General features: G+C 39.6%; 1 protein-coding gene across 2 annotated transcripts in view; it reads right to left on the bottom strand.

Moving 5' to 3' along the window:
* LOC124545383 (protein HGH1 homolog) overlaps positions 1 to 19,439 on the bottom strand; it is an 80,687-nt gene that overhangs the window by 39,029 nt on the left and 22,219 nt on the right. For both annotated transcript variants that reach the window (XM_047124293.1, XM_047124292.1), the window contains 2 exons: positions 18,059 to 18,180; positions 4,545 to 4,735 (listed from right to left, as the gene is read on the bottom strand). In XM_047124293.1, the coding sequence (XP_046980249.1) occupies positions 4,545 to 4,735; positions 18,059 to 18,180 (313 nt within the window). The remainder of the gene's footprint in view (positions 1 to 4,544; positions 4,736 to 18,058; positions 18,181 to 19,439) is intronic.

Below are 19,439 nucleotides of genomic sequence, written 5' to 3'. Positions count from 1 at the left end.
TGACAACTACAGGTTTATCTGTGGTGGTGGGAGGGAGACCTCTGCATGGCTCACCGGTCAAATAGGATGTCTACATGCGTAATTTCAACTACCGATGGTTAAAGCAGGAGGGACAGGTCTAGTGCAGTTGGGGTTGCTGGGTTCACTAACATCTTTCGTTTTTTCTTGCCTTCTTTCTCCTTTTTATCCTTATTTTCATGAAGGAGAATCGTATCCTATTGGGGGTATCCGGAAGGTAAGGTGAGCAAACTGTTCTGCAGCCTGTAGCCTGTACCTCCATCAACAACCGACTGACGCAAGTCTGTAAGACAGTTTTAGTATGCTCACTAGGCCCAGACGAATGTGTCAGCTGGACAAGATTCTTTTCCAGCAGGAGTTGGGGGACCTAACTCTCCAATGAGGGTGAATAGATACTTCACCCTTGCTACAGAAGGGACCCTAGTCAAAAAATGTGTGTGAAATCTTATGGGACTTAACTGGACCCTAGTCACCAAGAAATGTAGTAAGGTGGGGTTTGGCTCCACTTGCTACAATTTTACTCCTTAAACGCAAAATTTTTTTCATTATGTACATAATACATATGCTATATTCTTGCAAAATGATTAATTTCTTATTCAATGACTTATTCGTAAAATGTTACAGTTCAAGTACCATCATGATATTTAACTGCAAAGATATTGGTAGTACTTTGAATAATTATTACACATACCAGATTCCTTAATAACACATGACTAGTTAAGATTTCCTGTGAGCATACAGCTCATAATTGGTAAAATAATGTGCCTCAGTTAAAAGCCCTTCAGTTATATTTTTAATAAGCATTTCAAGTTTTCCAAACTCTGACTACTGAAAAGGTTTCTGTTATTATCATTGCAAACTCCCATTAGGTAATTGAGCTATTTTGATGATTAAGATTGTGTAATTCTGAGAAATGATGTAATAATTTTGTCGCCATAATTTTTTTGAACTTCATAACACATTTATTTAAAAGAATACATTTTAATTTAAAAATTAAGAAAACTGAGAAAATTATGAATCTATGAATATTGCATAAAGACTGGTAAATCCCAGTTGAGGTGTACATAATGTTAACTAAATAATCCAGCTAACTTTATTATTTTTGGAGTAATCCATCATATTGCAAAATCAAATTATTACTTGTTTTTCTGCAATATCATCGCTACTTTCAACATAGATCTTATTATAAACTAATAAACTAGTATGTAATAACAAAGTTTAATAAGTATTCTTACACATGTCTATAAGTAATTGAGAGAGTCCATTGTTCAGGCAGTCAGTCAGCTTCCGATAACCAAAGCTTAATTATCTTTGTCAGAGTCCACAGTTTGTCACCAGTATGTTAACATCTACAGTATACATCAGTGCAAATGTCTTCGTAAAAGCTTTCCAAGTCTGCAGGAGTAATTCACTTCGTCAGTATTGTGTATCTACTTTCTTAAATGTGTCGGTGAAGTCAGCACTCACTTGTGAATGAGCGCTATAAAATATTGCCACTGTCAAAATAGTTACTAATTCAGTGGATGTGCTTACCTGTGATTAATATTCAGTATGGGACATTTTAACCACGCTGATCATTGAGTGATTATGACTGACAATAAATTTAAAGCTGTATCACATTAACTGATGCTGTGTAGTGTACAAAATTTCAAAAATTGGCAGAAAATTAGATTACAGACAATAGATACTCAGTGACAAGCTATCGAAGGCTATATGTAAATCACAGGTGAGTCACATTACAACCGTGTTTATGAAGTCTGCTTTAACTTGAACGAAATGTAGTCTGGATAAAGAAAAGAAGCACAAGCACATTCCAAGCACCAAGTGCTATCAAAGCTAGATTCGACAGATGTGGCAACTCAAAAATTGAATTGTTACTCAGTATTAGAACAGAGAGAGAATTTATGTGAATTGTGATGTTCAGCAATGGCAATTAAATACTGGGAATTTTAAAATGCTTTTTTCATAACAATAGCCCATATAGAAAGAAGGTTCACTTGCCGTCTGTAAATAGAACAGAAAGTTAGAAGGCCAATGAGGATACTGACAGCACAATATGTGAAGAGACAGTCTCCACATACACTGAGTTTACAACTTGCATAGACTGTTACAGTGAGATGAACCTCAGACAATTGTTCTTTCCTCTTCGAGTCCAAGAACAGAAGAAGACAAAAGAATTGAAAGTTCAGACATAGAATCTCTAATGTCCATGGAATATATTGCAACACAATGCATTTGTTTATTCTTTGTCATCATAGCCAGCTATTCATACAATAATTATCACTACGTGGCATTTACAAACTTCAAATTCATGACCACCTCAGGAGATAAAGTACAGTGTTGTCACTCTCAGATACTCCGGATACTTCCTATTGCAGATGCCTGCCAGTCTCTAGCAGCACATAAATTTTGTGTCTGTTTATTCCTACATCCCTCAGCACACATGCAGCAGGAGTTGGGTTTGGAGGAGAACTTGTCTCCTCAGTGTAAAATCAACCACCCTCACTTAGAAATCAAAAAAACTGTTTTAGCTTCCTACCTTGAACAAATCCACCCCCAGAAATTTTATCAAAACAGAAAAACTTTTTTTTAGCTATTACATGTATGCTCTTCAGCTTCTTATACTGTGGCTAGTGAACATTCTGAATTTTGGCACAGTATCATGGACTATAGCCTATAAATTGCAAGACGCAGGTATGCCAGCACCTCGCAGCTAAGAGTGTTCACTGAGCTGGGGAAATATGGTTAACATGAAGAAAAGTATAAATATGTCAAGATGTTTTGATCTAAATGTCTGTGAAGCTGCCAGATAATTCAAAAAGCTAGTTTCCTTCTTTTATATCCTAACTCTGCTCAGGGTATATTCACCTTCTTTTGTGCGACGATAGCAGCATTTTTCAAACCGGTTCCCAAATGTTACTCTACCGCGAAATGTTGCAACAATCAGTATGAATTAAGTGTGAATGTTATTTGCTTAAGTAAGCAGAACTGTGAAACAATGTCTGCATGAACTTTTCAATTCCATATGAAAATCGATTAACTTAGCTTGCTTTGTCAGAAAATAAATTTTAATACACAGCATAGTGAATTTTAGACCACTAGGCTGTGTAACATACAAATCTTTCACAGGACAGCCATCAGCGACATGTATTTTTCTAACTTCTTACAAATTTTGAACCAGTTCCAACACAGAAGTGGTGTGCATAAAAAAAACTCACAAGAAAAGTGTTTTTTGCATGTAAAGTCTGAATGGAGGTAGATTTTTGAAAGCAATTTTATTGCAAGAATGTATTTTTTATTTATTTGATTCACTTTAAACCATTTCCGTGCATTCAGTTCATGTAAGAACAAATTTTATGTGCAACATTTAGCTCACCTTTAAACCACTGTACTTTATTTTGACTTTACCCATTTATCTACCTTCATGTAAAGTTTGAACTGTTTTTTACAAGTTTAAGGTATAGAAATAGCATACTTCAAAAACCTCCCAGAAAAACATGTCTTTATGCATGTTTTTTTCACATGAAATCTGAACAGTGCACATACAAATGGAGCTATTACTCAAGCTTTAATTTCAGCCCAATTAAAATCTTTAGCAAAAGGAATTAATTGATTTGCACAATTTGCCTGGGCACCAGCTCTGGTTCATTGTTCAAACCTTGCTTAATATACTGTAACTTAGCGACAGATAAACAGTTTTTGATGTTGCTGAGGAGTCAGTCATATAATAATTTTTAAGTGAACACACCGCCATGTGATTGTATTATTGTTTTTTTAATTTCGACCCAGGTCTCAGCCTTATGCCATTTTCAAATTATTGAGTTTATATTATTAACAAATTTATGTCCTGAAAAAACATTAATGACATAAACTCAGTCACTTGAAAATGGCATAAAAGTCCGAAACCTGGGTCATAATTAAATAAACAACAAGACAGTCAGACAGTGGCGTGCTCGTTTAAAAAAGTAAGACAGGTGTTCAAACAGCAATACAAATGGCAGCTGATCCAGGCTACACCAAAAACTTTTTATCCCATGTTCCTAGCTCAAATAGGAGTCCGAAACCTGGGTCATAATTAAATAAACAACAAGACAGTCAGACAGTGGCGTGCTCGTTTAAAAAAGTAAGACAGGTGTTCAAACAGCAATACAAATGGCAGCTGATCCAGGCTACACCAAAAACTTTTTATCCCATGTTCCTAGCTCAAATAGGAATCGAGCACTAAGTACACCAAACCACAGTTCTATGCACAGCCTTTTCAGACACATTTGTAACAGCACTTCTGCATTGTAAGGATTATGCATGAAAAAGTTAAATTTGTGACTTTTACTACAATTTACAGTAAAATAATAATAAAAAACTGGTCTAAAAACACTGGATTAGAAATTTTAAAAAATTGTAATGATGAAAATATGACAGCTTTCAAAGTTTCACCAGGACCATTTTAGAAAAATCACACTGCCTGGAAACAAGCTGAATGTGCTTGCTCAGAAATCTGTATATACCTGAATAAAAATAGTGCAAACCTGTGTTAATGCCTCAAGCAGCATGCATCGTATGTCTGCATCAACTTCCCGTGCTTTAGATTCAGGCAGATACTGTAGATCTGGTGGAAGTTTTTCCATCTCATCATCTGGAAACTCCTCGGGTCCTGCCAGAGGAAGGAGTAGGTGTGGCAGGATATCCACTGCTGGACTCAGCAGCCATTCATGACTGTCTGTCAGAGCAAATAAAAAATGATTTTTTGTTTTAAACTGTACGAGTAACACTTGAAAATATCTGATAAATATGTATGTTGAAATAAAATTTCCAAAAAAGACAGGTGCCTTTGGAAAAATAGATTATGCAAAAGGAAAAGAATTGTTTCAATGAAAAATGAAGTGAAAAACCATGAACAAGATCCTGCAAAATTCTAAAACAAGAACATATGGTTATATGAAAATCCATGAAGAAAGAAGTAAATGAAGAATAGCAAAATTCAAATTGCTCTGAGCACTATGGGACTTAACATCTGCGGTCATCAGTCCCCTAGAACTTAGAACTACTTAAACCTAACTAACCTAAGGACATCACACACATCCATGCCCGAGGCAGGATTCGAACCTGCGACCGTAGCGGTCAGCGGTTCCAGACTGAAGCGCCAGAACCGCACGGCCACACCGGCCGGCGAAGAATAGCAGGTGATGTCAAAGCAAATGAATATTATAGAAGAGATGAAAAACATAAATACACGCAGAAATGAGGAAAAGAGGCCCAGAATGTGAAATCAGAGGCACTGAAGCAGATAACAAGTAAATAAATATCTCATTATACACTCCATGAACCCCCAGAAAAGGAGAACAATGAGGAAAATTCTTCAATTTCTTAGGAAATAATTATTTCTCATGAAGTTTTCAGGATCTTCTCTTATATCAGTCTGGTAAGTTATCCTACACATACACAATAAAGCAACAAAAGAAAAAAAGAGATAGGAACTTAAGCTAGAAACTACAAGTAGAATGCTAGTTATTACTGAGCTGAAAATGACACAAAAAAGTTGTTACAGTTTTCGAACATTCACTTTAATGGCAAACTATGACTTAAGCAGGTATGACTTAGAATACAAATCAACCATCACCCCAAGACAAGGAAGTTAATCACACTAATTGACACAGATGGCATGTTAATAATAGACTGCAAAATGGAATACAAAAATGTCCAACTGAATATGACAGTGGTATATGAAATCATGGGAAGCAATAAGTCACAGGTGAATAAACACTAAATCAGAAGTAACACAATAGGTTGGAACAGGGGACACAAATGAAAAGGTTAAGACAGTCACAGGAGGACAGTTTTAGTAACAACACGTGGTTCAAGGAATAAAGGGAAAAAATGTAATACAAACATAAAAAAAAGTTTTTCCTCACCTTGGTTCTGAGAGTTCCAGAACGTGTACAGAAAATTGGAATAGAGATCAACATAAACATCATTTCTGCCCCTATTATTGCTCATGAAAACCATGTTGTACCACCATACAGCGAGACCTTCAGAGATGGTGGTCCAGATTGATGTACACACCACTACCTCTAATACACAGTAGCCGCACTTTCTCTTGCATTGTTGCATGCCTGTCTTCATCATGGCATACTATTCACAAGTTAATCAAGGCACTGTCGGTCCAGATTGCCCCATTCCTCAACGATGATTCAGCATAGATCCCTCAGAGTGGTTGGTGGGTCACGTCGTCCATAAACAGCCCTTTTCAATCTATCCCAGGCATGTTCAACAGGGTTCATGTCTGCAGAACCTGCTGGCCGCTCTATTCGAGAGATGTCATTATCCTGAAGGAAGTCATTCACATGATGTGCATGATAGGGGCACGAACTGTCATCCATGAAGACAAATGCCTCACCAATATGCTGCCAATATGGTTGCACTATCAGTCAGAAGATGGCATTCACATATCGTACAGCCGTTATGGTGCCTTCCATGACCACCAACAGCATACGTCGGGCCCGCATAATGCCACCCCAAAACAGCAGGGAACTTCCACCTTGTTGCACTCGCTGGACAGTGTGTCTAAGGCGTTCAGCCTGACCAGGTTGCCTCCAAACACGTCTCCGACGATTGTCTGGTTGAATGCATGTGTGACACTCATCAGCGAAGAGACCATGATGGCAACCTTGAGTGGTCCATTCGGCATGTTGTTGGGCTCATCTGTTCTGCACTGCATGGAATCGTGATTGCAAAGATGGACCTCGCCCATGGACATCAGGAGTGAAGTTGCGCACCATGCAGCTTATTGCGCACAGTTTGAGTCTTAACACGATGTCCTGTGGCTGCACGAAAAGCATTATTCAACACAGGATGGTGCTGCTGCTAGGGTTACTCCGAGCCATAATCCATAGGAAGCAGTCATCCACTGCAGTGGTAGCCGTTGGGCGGCCTGAGCAAGGCATGTCATCAACAGTTCCTGTCTTTCTGTATCTTCTCCATATCCGAACAACATCGCTTTGGTTCACTCTGAGACACCTGGATACTTCCCTTGTTGAGAGCCCTTCCTGGCACAAAGTAACAATGCAGACGCAATTGGACCACAGTACATTCCATCTAGGCATGGTTGAACTACAGACAACACGAGGCATGTACCTCCTTCCTGGTGGAATGACTGGAACTGATCGGCTGTCAGACCGTCTCCGTCTAATAGGCACTGTTCATGCATGGTTGTTTACATCTTTGGGCAGGTTTAGTGACCTCTCTGAACAGTCAAAGGGACTATGTCTGTGATACAATATCCACAGTCAACATCTATCTTCAGCAGTTTGTATGTAAGAAGTAAGAACTATTAAGCACAATAAAAGTTTCTATTTGGCTGTTGCTTAACTGTGACTGGCACAGCTGATTTTAGCAGCAAGTTCATGTCATAAACTAGAACTGATTTTTGGGAGGTACCAGGAAACAAATATCTATCCACTCATTAAAATTTGTGTTTTCACTGTTTAGCTTAATCACTGACGCAAATTCCAGGTTGATTCCTTCGAAAAGGGTTTTGTTGATTTCCTTCCTTGTTTTTGTCCAGTCAGAGTAGGTGCTTTGTCTCTAATACACTCTTTGTTAATGTTTTAAAGTCTAACCTCTCTTTCACTTACGGTGATTGAAAAGTCCTTTAATGTCTCTGAGAGACAACTTACTTAGGTTGCAATCAAAAGAGCACAAAATATCAGACTTTATGGACATCACATTTGATGTACGCCATTTCTTTTATTCCCTGGATCAGGTTACATACATTAGTATTTTTTTTTTTTTAATTGTTATTAGAAGTCCAGGTATGCAATGAGGAAAAGGAGATTGAGGGGGGGTTTGATTATGTAACAGTTTCACTTTCACACTAAAATATAATGTGTCTGTACAACCTTGGCCAGTGCTTCATCCACTGAATTCATTTCATAAAGTTCTGTTCTCATCTTAAGTATTTACACACCTACTGACTTGGCTATGAATGATCTAAAGTAACTGCCTAATTACGCTTGACCGGCAGAAAACTGGTAGCAGCATTGATAATGGAGTCCTCTCCTGATTTATTTCATGCAATGAGTACAGTACCACAAATTCTTACTATTTAAGTTAAGATAGTTGTTAATAACATGATTCTCATAAACAAATGTGACTTATCTTGTATGAAGCATGTGTATTTTTTGCCTTTTACAAACTGTTCTTGAAGATGTAAGAGTTTCACATTGCATATTTTTGTACAGCTAAAAATGTCAGTCTCACTGACAGGTTTGCAATGCTGATGACTTAAAATGTGGCTCTCTGTGAAACCTAAGTGTTATCCATGCTGATTGCTTCCAGTGGCAACAGTGCAAGAAAACACACCACAATTATTATTGACTGTGTGAAAAGTGGATACACCAATGGACTGATTCAGCTCTGATAAACAGTGTCTGAGTCATAAGGTTACCATTCTGCATTTTGTGAGTAAAGTTTTTATTCTCAGAATAAGACTGAAAACCATTTCAAAAATCCTTCGCATGTGCTTTATAAGATACTCCTCACCCAGTATCACTGATGTGTGGAATCTCTTTATTTCCTAAAATGTTTAAAGTTGAATCAACTCTCTTCTCACATGGGAATGTAGCTGTCCCCTTTCCAAAGGGTTTCCTGTCCTCCATTTCCCAAACACAAGAATCTTCTGAATTCTGCTGCTGATGAAAGTTTTTTCAAACTTTTCTGTTAGGCTATAATCTAGTCAGTCAGGTTGTGAACCTCCACAGGAATGTTACGCAGTACTGAGCATTTCTTCATGACAATATGAAACAAGCCTTAGAGCAGACAGCTGTTATTTCTGTGCAACCTAGTTTTGATGCCTAATTTTGTTAGAATGAGCCTTTGATATATGAGGTCATTCTTCTCCTCAATACTGGAATGTTAATTCATATAATACTTAGGTTTGTGATCCCTTTTCGTGACAGCAAATGGTCTAATTCTACATGTAGGAGGTTTACTCTCACTGCAGCATCATACTGTTTTATTATCTGTTATCCAGCTTCTGCATTTGGATTACGGTTTTTAAGATATATATAGAGATCATAGCCATAATACAAAGCACTCTAACTGTTCCACTGATGTAATCTTTTATCATCTACCCAATCTGTGGTATCACATATTGATACCACCCCACAGGTGTCATATAAACAGAACAGCAAGTTTCCATCTGATGCTGATAGCCATTGAGAGGGATCTGGTGTGTCCAATGATGCATGCCCACTGAGACAAACTCCAGTGATTTGGCACCACAAGGGCCCTCTGGTGCCATGATATATGACAGATGGCAGCAGCGACATGCCGACTTGCACTCGGAACCACTTCACCATGGGATAAAATGCGCACACCGCTTAGTCACGGCATTGACACCATCAATTGTGCTTCAATACAGCAAGTTTCTTCCTAGCTGACATTCTGACAGCTGGACTCTGTTTCTTGCTGCATTTTTTACAATGAGTCGTCGTGAGTGTGAAGAAATACGAGGGTAATCGCAAAAGTAAGGTCTCCTATTTTTTTATAAGTACAGAACTCTGTTTGTGTGGCACTTTGTCACACTGTTATGAAGAGTGCTTCACGCACTGTGTGTAAACATGCGCACACCACACTGAGGTGCTCAGTCTTGGCTTGGCAGCTGTTGAGAATGGAGCTCCCGTTGGATGTTACCGCCAAGTGCGAATTACGTGCAGTTATTCGGTTTTTAAATACAAAGGGCACTGCAACGATTTAAATCCATCGCCAATTGACGGAAGTGTATGGTGAGTCATGCATGGATGTCAAATATGTTCATAAGTGGTGTAGAAAGGGTACAGCTGGTTGGACCAAAATTCACGACGAACAAAGGAGCAGGAGACAGTCAATTTCTAAGGAGACAGAGTCGAAGGTCAAGCAAAGCATGCATGAAGATCGGCGGATCACCCTGGATGATCTCTGCACGTTGGTTCCTCAGGTTTCCCGAAGCACCGCTCACAGAATTTTAACGGAAACATTGAACTACTGGAAGGTGTGCGCAAGATGAGTGCCACACATGCTGACTGAGGACCACATGCGGCAATGAGTTGATGCTTCCTGCGCATTTCTTCACCACCTCGCAGCCGAACAGGACAACTTTCTGGCCTCAATTGTCATGGGTGACGAAACCTGGGCATACCACTTTACACTTGAGACAAAGCAACAATCACGCCAGTGGCAGCATCCTTCTTCGCCAAATTCAAACAAACACAGTCTGTTGGTAAAGTCATGACAACCATTTTTTTGGGATTGGAAAGGGGTATTGTTGGTCGACTTTATGCCTACTGGGACCACAATTAACGCTGACACGTACTGTGAGACTCTGAAAAAACTCAAATGGGCAATTCAGAGCTGGAGAAATGTTGAGCAAGGGCGTGCACATTCTCCATGACAATGCGCACACGCGCACACACACACACACACACACACACACACACACACACACACATCGCTTGGAAAACCGTTGCTCTCCTACAACAGTTTCAGTGGAACATAATCACCCACCCACACTATAGCCCTGACTTGCCGCCCAATGACTATCACCTGTTCCCTAGGTTAAAAGAACCTGGCCAGAAAGCGATTCAGCTCCGACGATGAGGTGAAGGCAGAGGTTCATAACTTTCTGAACAGCATGGCGGCGAGCTGGTATGACATAGGCATACAAAAACTGCCACAGTGTCTACAAAAATGCATCGACAGAATTGGTGATCATGTCGAAAAATAGCTAAATGTTCCAGCTGTAAACTGATATACACCATTATCGAAATAAACAGGTCTATGTACCTATAAAAAAAATAGGAGACCTTACTTTTGGGATTAACCTCATACAAGTTAAGTAAACCTTCTGTTTGGTGTGTTATCTTGCTCATTAGTCATTTCTGCTCCTGTCGAGACTTTATACGATGACAGTTGCTCCCCTCTCCTTATTGTTGTGTACAAAGTTGTATACAACCCAATCCATATAACATTTTTGTAGTGTTCCTATCTCCTTCCCAAAGTAATTACATGACCATTTTGCTATTGTCCTCCAGACAATCTCCAAGAAAAACTGACCACTTCCATTTTCTTTCACCACTTAAATTAGACCAATAATTATCGAAACTTTAAACTGCAGCCCACTTTCGAACCCCTATTCATTGCAAGTGCAACTCCTTAAATGTGCACAGTCGACAGGTTTTGATTTTCTTAGGTCAATGCAAGTATTTAAATATTTTCTTTCAGTGAGTGGATTCCAACCCTTTAGGGTTGTTTGGAGGGTCTGTCATAATCTCTTAATTCGACTCAAATTATTTTTCAGCCACACATTTGGAATAAAAAAAAGGTGGAAGACAGATGGTACCAAACCTGATGGAAAGAGTGGAAATTCCACCAACGCGTATTTCAAATCCCTTCGCTTTCCCGCTGCCAAAGTGCTTTGTAGGTTGGTGCATTTGTCTGATGAAAAAAGATGAGGTCTTTCACAATGAAGGTCTCCTCTCACATTTTTCATCCACCTGGTCTAGGAAACAGTGAATCCTGACTTGGTCACAGCAGCAAATTGGTACCCAAAATCAGTTGGACACTTTTTCTTCCACCACGCAAAAAGCTTTTTCATAATTAATTCTTCACATAAAACATAACATCCTCTCTCCTTTAATATGCCTATGGCATCAGCTATACCACACACTTTTATTTGCTGATCATCCACTATGATCATACTATGTTCATTATTTCCTATTATTGCAGCTTTGGAATCACTTTCAAGTGCATCATATTCAAGATAAGGAGAATCATGCTGTTGTTGTTGTTGTTGTTGTTGTTGTTGTGGTCTTCAGCCCTGATACTGGTTTGATGCAGCTCTCCATGCTACTCTATCCTGTGCAAGCTTCTTCATCTCCCAGTACCTACTGCAGCCTACATCCTTCTGAATCTGCTTAGTGTATTCATCTCTTTGTCTCCCTCTATGATTTTTACCCTCCACACCGCCCTCCAATACTAAATTGGTGATCCCTCGAAGTCTCAGAACATGTCCTACCAACCGATCCCTTCTTCTAGTCAAGTTGTGCCACAAGCTCCTCTTCTCCCCAATTCTATTCAATACCTCCTCATTAGTTATGTGATCTACCCTTTTCTGTAGCACCACATTTAGAAAGCTTCTATTCTCTTCTTGTCTAAACTATTTATCGTCTACGTTTCACTTCCTTACAAGGCTACTCTCCATACAAATACTTTCAGAAAAGACTTCCTGACATTTAAATCTATACTCGATGTCAACAAATTTTTCAGAAACGCTTTCCTTGCCATTTCCAGTCTACATTTTATATCCTCTCTACTTCAACCATCATCAGGTATTTTGCTCCCCAAATAGCAGAACTCCTTTACTACTCCAAGCGCCTCAATTCCTAATCTAATTCCCTCAGCATCACCCGAGTTAATTCGACTACATTCCATTATCCTCATTTTGCTTTTGTTGATGTTCATCTTATATCCTCCTTTCAAGACACTATTCATTCCGTTCAACTGCCCTTCCAAGTCCTTTGCTGTTTCTGACAGAATTACAATGTCATCGGCGAACCTCAAAGTTTTTATTTCTTCCCCATGGATTTTAATACCTACTCCGAACTTTTCTTTTGTTTCCTTTATTGCTTGCTCAATATACAGATTGAATAACATCGGGGATAGGCTAAAACCCTGTCTCACTTCCTTCCCAACCACTGCTTCCCTTACATGTCACTCGACTCTTGTTTGCCATTTGGTTTCTGTACAAACTGGGAATAGCCTTTTGCTCCCTGTATTTTACACCTGCTACCTTCAGAATATGAAAGAGAGTATTCCAGTCAACATTGTCAAAAGCTTTCTCTAAGTCTACAAATGCTAGAAACATAGGTTTGCCTTTCTTTAATCTTTCTTCTAAGATAAGTCGTAGGGTCAGTATTGCCTCATGTGTTCCAACATTTCTACGGGAACCAAACTGATCTTCCCCGAGGTTGGCTTCTATCAGTTTTTCCATTCGTCTGTAAAGAATTTGTGTCAGTATTTTGCAGATGTGACTTATTAAACTGATAGTTAGGTAATTTTCACATCTGTCAACACCTGCTTTCTTTGGGATTGGAATTATTATATTCTTCTTGAAGTCTGATGGTATTTCGCCTGTCTCATACATCTTGCTCACCAGATGGTAGAGTTTTGTCAGGACTGGCTCTCCCAAGGATGTCAGTAGTTCTAATGGACTGTTGTCTACTCTGGGGGCCTTGTTTCAACTCAGGTCCTTCAGTGCTCTGTCAAACTCTTCACGCAGTATCATATCTCCCATTTCATCTTCATCTACATCCTCTTCCATTTCCATAATATTGTCCTCAAGTACATCGTCCTTGTACAGACCCTCTATATACTCCTTCCACCTTTCTGCTTTCCCTTCTTTGCTTAGGACCGAGTTTCCATCAAAGCTCTTGATATTCATGCAAGTGGTTCTCCTTTCTCCAAACGCCTCTTTAATTTTCCTGTAGGCAGTATCTATCTTCCCCCTAGTGAGATAAGCCTCTACATCCTTACATTTGTCCTCTAGCCATGCCTGCTTAGCCATTTTGCACTTCCTGTTGATCTCATTTTTGAGACGTTTGTATTCGTTTTTGCCTGCTTTATTTACTTCATTTTTATATTTTCTCCTTTCATCAATTAAATTCAATATTTCTTCTGTTACCCAAGGGTTTCTACCAGCCCTCATCTATTTACCTACTTGATCCTCTGCTGCCTTCACTACTTCATCCCTCAGGGCTACCCACTTTTCTTCTACTGTATTTCTTTCCCCCATTCCTGTCAATTGTTCCCTTATGCTCTCCCTGAAACTCTGTACAACCTCTGGTTTAGTCAGTTTATCCAGGTCCCATCTCCTTACATTCCCACCTTTTTTCAGTTTCTTCAGTTTTAATCTACTGTTCATAACCAATAGATTGTGGTCAGAGTCTACATCTGCCCCTGGAAAAGTCTTACAATTTAAAACCTGGTTCCTAAATCTCTGTCTTACCATTATATAATCTGATACCTTTTAGTATCTCCAGGGTTCTTCCATGTATACAACCTTCTTTCATGATTCTTAAACCAAGTGTTAGCTATGATTATGTTATGCTCTGCGCAAAATTCTACCAGGCGGCTTCTTTCATTTCTTAGCCCCAATCCATATTCACCTACTATGTTTCCTTCTCTTCCTTTTCCTACTCTTGAATTCCAGTCACCCATGACCATTAAATTTTCGTCTCCCTTCACTACCTGAATAATTTCTTTTATCTCATCATACATTTCATCAATTTGTTCATCATCTGCAGAGCTAGTTGGCATATAAACTTGTACTACGGTAGTAGGCGCGGGCTTCGTGTCTATCTTGGCCACAATAATGCGTTCACTATGCTGTTTGTAGTAGCTTACCCGCATTCCTATTTTTTTATTCATTATTAAACCTACCCCTGCATTACCCCTATTTGATTTTGTACTAATAACCTTGTACTCACCAGACCAGAAGTATTGTTCCTCCTGCCACCGAACTTCACTAATTCCCACTATATCTAACTTTAACCTATCCATTTCCCTTTTTAAATGTTCTAACCTACCTGCCCAATTAAGGGATCTGACTTTCCACACTCTGATCCATAGAACGCCAGTTTTCTTTCTCCTGATAACAACGTCCTCTTGAGTAGTCCCCGCCCGGAGATCCGAATGGGGGACTATTTTACCTCCGGAATATTTTACCCAAGAGGATGCCATCATCATTTAATCATACAGTAAAGCTGCATGCCCTCGGGAAAAATTACAGCCGTAGTTTCCCCTTGCTTTCAGCCGTTCGCAGTACCAGCACAGCAAGGCCGTTTTGGTTAGTGTTACAAGGCCAGATCAGTCAATCATCCAGGCTGTTGCCCCTGCAACTACTGAAAAGGCTGCTGCCCCTCTTCAGGAACCGCATGTTTGTCTGGCCTCTCAACAGATACCCCTCCGTTGTGGTTGCGCCTACGGTACAGCTATCTGTATCGTTGAGGCACCCAAGCTACCCCACCAATACTAAGGTTCATGGTTCATGGGGGGCGGGGGGGAATATCCTCCAAGCTAGGGCTGAGTCTCAACAGATCGCAGCGTGGCAACTGCTCTACCGAGTACAACACCCCGCACCACAATTATAACACCTCATAAAATGTACGACATTCGAGATGGATCTCATGCCCTGTCATGTGTCATTAACTCAATCACAATATCTTGCAATTACTTCACACTGTGAATTTGCTTTCGAGTTTGATGACTGCTCAACTTTGACAATGGTGTAATGCTACAATAACAATCAAATGCAGCAACAGACAGTGTTAATTAGTGTTAACATGCTTTCACCGTGCAAGTTTGTTTAGTTGTGGTGTTTTTTGCTCAACCTGATAGTGTGCTACCTCGGTGAAATTATGCTGCCACCCGAAGCAGTGGTAAATCTTGGGACTGTTATGTTGATTGTCCTTTTTCCACACCAAACAACCGATAATTATTTTGTCAAAAGTAGTTCTACTGCACTAAGCTGGGTAGAAAGAACTGTAATCAGTTGCAGTATGTAATATTCCTTTGCTTGCATGAAAAAGAGAATTATGAACCCTAAATTGGCCATAAAGCATTAATATTCCAAAAGTTACATTAAAAGTGACTAATTTCCAACTTAACATACTGTGTGGACCACTCTGGCATTATACGTCTCACACTGTTTTCAGCCTCTTACGGGGCATGTTCAGAAAGTAAGTGTACCGCATTATTAAATGTTTCTTAGAAAAAGTGTATTTGAAAATCACAGGATATTGTTGATACACTTGTTGGCTACTTTTTCACATAATCACCAACCCATTTAATGCATGTGGTGGGCCAAGGCACAAGCTTCTTTATGCCCCCCTTGAAGAACTTTCCCGTCAGCTCCTTACCCCACTTCAGAACCTCTTTCTGCACCTGCTCATCAGCTAAAATTTAATTCCATTCATGTGTGTTTTGAAGAGATGATAATCTGTTGAAGCCAAGTCAGGAGAATATAGGGGAGGGGATTCAAAACATCCCAATCAAATCGGTCCAAGAGCACCTTGGTGGCTAAGGCTGTATGAGAATGGGCACTGTTGTGTAACAAACACACTCCTCTCATTGGCATTTGTCTCCTTTTGTTTTGAATGTTCATTTTGAGTTTTTTAGGGTCTCAAAATATCATTGTCCATTGACGGTCTTGCCCTGAGGGAGAAATTTGACCAAAACACTGAGGCCATGATTTTTTGCCCGAAATTGTGGTTTTGAATGTTTTGGCTGATGGATAATCGGTGTGACATCACTGTGACAACTGTCTTTTTGTGAGCCACCCATGTTTCAGCTCCAGTCAAAACAGAGCTCAGAAAATCTTCACCTTCCAATGCAAATTATTCAAGAAACTCATCGGCACTAGTGACCCAATTTTTCTTGTGGTCCTGTCAGCTGTTTTGGACCCTCTGTGCACACAGTTTCTGATATGCCAGTATTTCTATGTGTCTCTCTTTAATTAGGGTTCCGGAGTGTTGTGGAAAATTGCAGTTTCATCCACCATCAATTGCAGGTCTTCACAAACAATTTCCTCTTTTTTATTTTCCACCAATCATACAAAATGGGAGGACTTCTTCTCCACTGTTCATCACAAACATTTGTTCTGCCTCTACTAAATTCCCTACAACATATAACCACACTTGTCCTGTTCATAATATCTTCACTGTAAACTATTTCAATTTGCAAAAAAATTTCAGTAATTATTACCATCCCATGAATAGGAACTACATCACAGCATGCTGGATTTCTTGCTGCCATCTTTCATGCAACTCAGTGAGTGGTCTCCTTTATTCCTGCGGTATTTTTATTTTCGCATTGGACTCCTGACATAGTGATTTTTCTCCTTGCATTGAGAACCAGCATCAAATAAGTTGCCATGAGGAATGTAAGAGAACATAACTGTTCAGTTCAGTTTAGTTATCTTCATATTCATGGATCATAATTGTGACCTATCATTATGATGTGGAATGAGTCAGTTTTACACTAGAATGAAATTTTTACACTGCAGTGGAGTGTGCGCTGATATGAAACTTCCTCGCAGATTGAAACTGTGTACTGGACCAAGACTAGAACTCAGGACCTTTGCCTTTCGCAGGCAAGTGTTCCACCAACTGAGCTACCCAATGATCCATCGTGACAGCTTTACTTCTGCCAGTCCCTCATCCTGCAAGTTTTGTAGGAGAACTTCAGTGAAGTTTGCAAGGTAGCAGACAAGATGCTGGCAGAAGTAGAACTGTGAGGACAGGTGGTGAGTCGTGCTTGGGTAGCTCAGTCAGTAGAGCATTTGCCCACGAAAGGTAAGTTTGAATCTCAGTCCAGCACACAGGTTTAATAGGCCAGGAAGTTTGTTTCACGCTAGTTGCTCACTTTCTCAGAGAAAAAATAATTCAGAAATTATTCTATGAAGTAGAAGGAAGTGAAAAACAGTTATGATTTCAGTTTGTGTTTGAAGTTAATTTTATTATTTATAAAATTATTTACATAATTAGGTATGTGGTCAACAGTTTTCACAGTTGAATTTTCACTTCCTTCTGTACCATACTTAGTCTGAGTTAAGGCCAATGTGAGTCATCCCTTCTTCTAGTATTATGAATGTTGCTGTTGTTTCAAACTGTTATTGACTGCTGAAAAACTGCATAAGGGACTAAATGTTCCGAGAAGTGGTTGTCGGCATGCCCAACTGTTTAATGAGCTGTCTACAAGAGGTTTTGGAGTGAACACCACATGTTATCCTTATTAAATGCTCCTGTGCAAAAAACACTTTCTTCCTCAGTTACAAGATTACCCATGATATTTTGCCATAAGACATTCGTGAATAAAAACTGGAAAACTCAGTCAACTATTATGTAGATGATAACGTAAATATCAATGAAAAAATATAAACGAATTTTCACAAGTCATACTAATAACTGCACCTGCACCATCAATATCATATTAAAAATTTATTACATACCCACATCAAAACAACAGTTTCGAAGAGCACCAACTATGCCACCTCTTCGAACAACTGAAGCTTCATACTCGGTGAATGGCAGGAAACGTTGTATAACACAACGCTCTCGATCAAGTAGGTACCTGAAAATAATTTACAATCCTGATCCTTCAGACTACATCAGTCAACTTTGATTCATACATGAAGACAAATATACCCTGATGGGGAAAAAAATCGCAACACCAAGATGGATTTGTGCGACATAAATTAAAGTTGGTGGCATGTTTCTACACCTGAAAGATGCTTCTATTCAAATTTCGCATCAGTTGCTAGTAGTGCCACTATGAGGGTGCAGATCAGGTTTGCTTTAAATACATGCTGTAACGGTCATGAGTGTCAGTTACCTTTGAGATTAAACATGATGAGTTGATGTTAGCCAAGAATGCAGCAAAGATGCCATTATCAAGACCTCATCGAGTTTGAACAACGTCGTGTAACAGAGCTACAAGAAGCTGTACATTCCTTCTGCAATAGTGCAGAAAGACTTGGCAGGTATGCAACGACTGTACATGTTTTCTGGCAGCAGTGGTCACGAGAATGTACAGTCACAAGAAAACCATGCTCCGGATGGTCATATGGTACTACAGAGACGAATGACTATCATGTTAAGTGTATGGCTCTGGTGCATCGTACTGCATCTGCAGCAGGAATTTCAGTAGCAGTTGGCACCACAGTGACAAACTGTTACAAATCAGTTCCAGCTCCAACCAAAACACTGTCACTCGCAATTTCAGTAGTGTCAGGTGAGAGTTCACTAGAGGGTAGGATGAATATCTGTTGTTTTTTATGATGAAAACTGGTTCTGCCTTGGTGCCAATGATGGCCATGTGTTGGCTGGGAGGAGGCCAGCTGAGCCTGCAACCAATCTATGTGCATCCTAGACACACTGGTCCTACAGCTGGAGATATGGTATGGGGTGAGGTTTCATTATGAAGCAGGCGCACTCTCGTGGCTATCCTATGCACCCTGACTGCAAAACTGCATGTCAACGTCATGATTCAGCCAGTTGTGCTTCCATTCATGAACAGCATTGCTTGGGGTGTTTGCCAACAGGAAAACATTTGCCCACATATTGCCATTCCTACCGACATACTCTACAGTGTGTCAACTTACCAGATGTTACTCCAATCAAGCATATATGGGACATCATCGGATGGCAACTGCATCATCATCCACAAACAGTATTAATTGTCACTGTATTGACTGGCCAAGTACAACAGACATGGAACTCCAACCCACAAACTGACATCTGGCACCAGTACAACACAACGCATGTAGGTTTGCATACTTGCATTTACCTACAGAAACATATTCTCAAAATTTATTTACTCTACATTAATTA

Source organism: Schistocerca americana, chromosome 8, assembly GCF_021461395.2.
Source record: "Schistocerca americana isolate TAMUIC-IGC-003095 chromosome 8, iqSchAmer2.1, whole genome shotgun sequence".
In the NCBI taxonomy this organism is placed as follows: Eukaryota; Metazoa; Arthropoda; class Insecta; order Orthoptera; family Acrididae; genus Schistocerca; species Schistocerca americana.
This window is presented reverse-complemented; position numbering and strand designations above follow the sequence as displayed.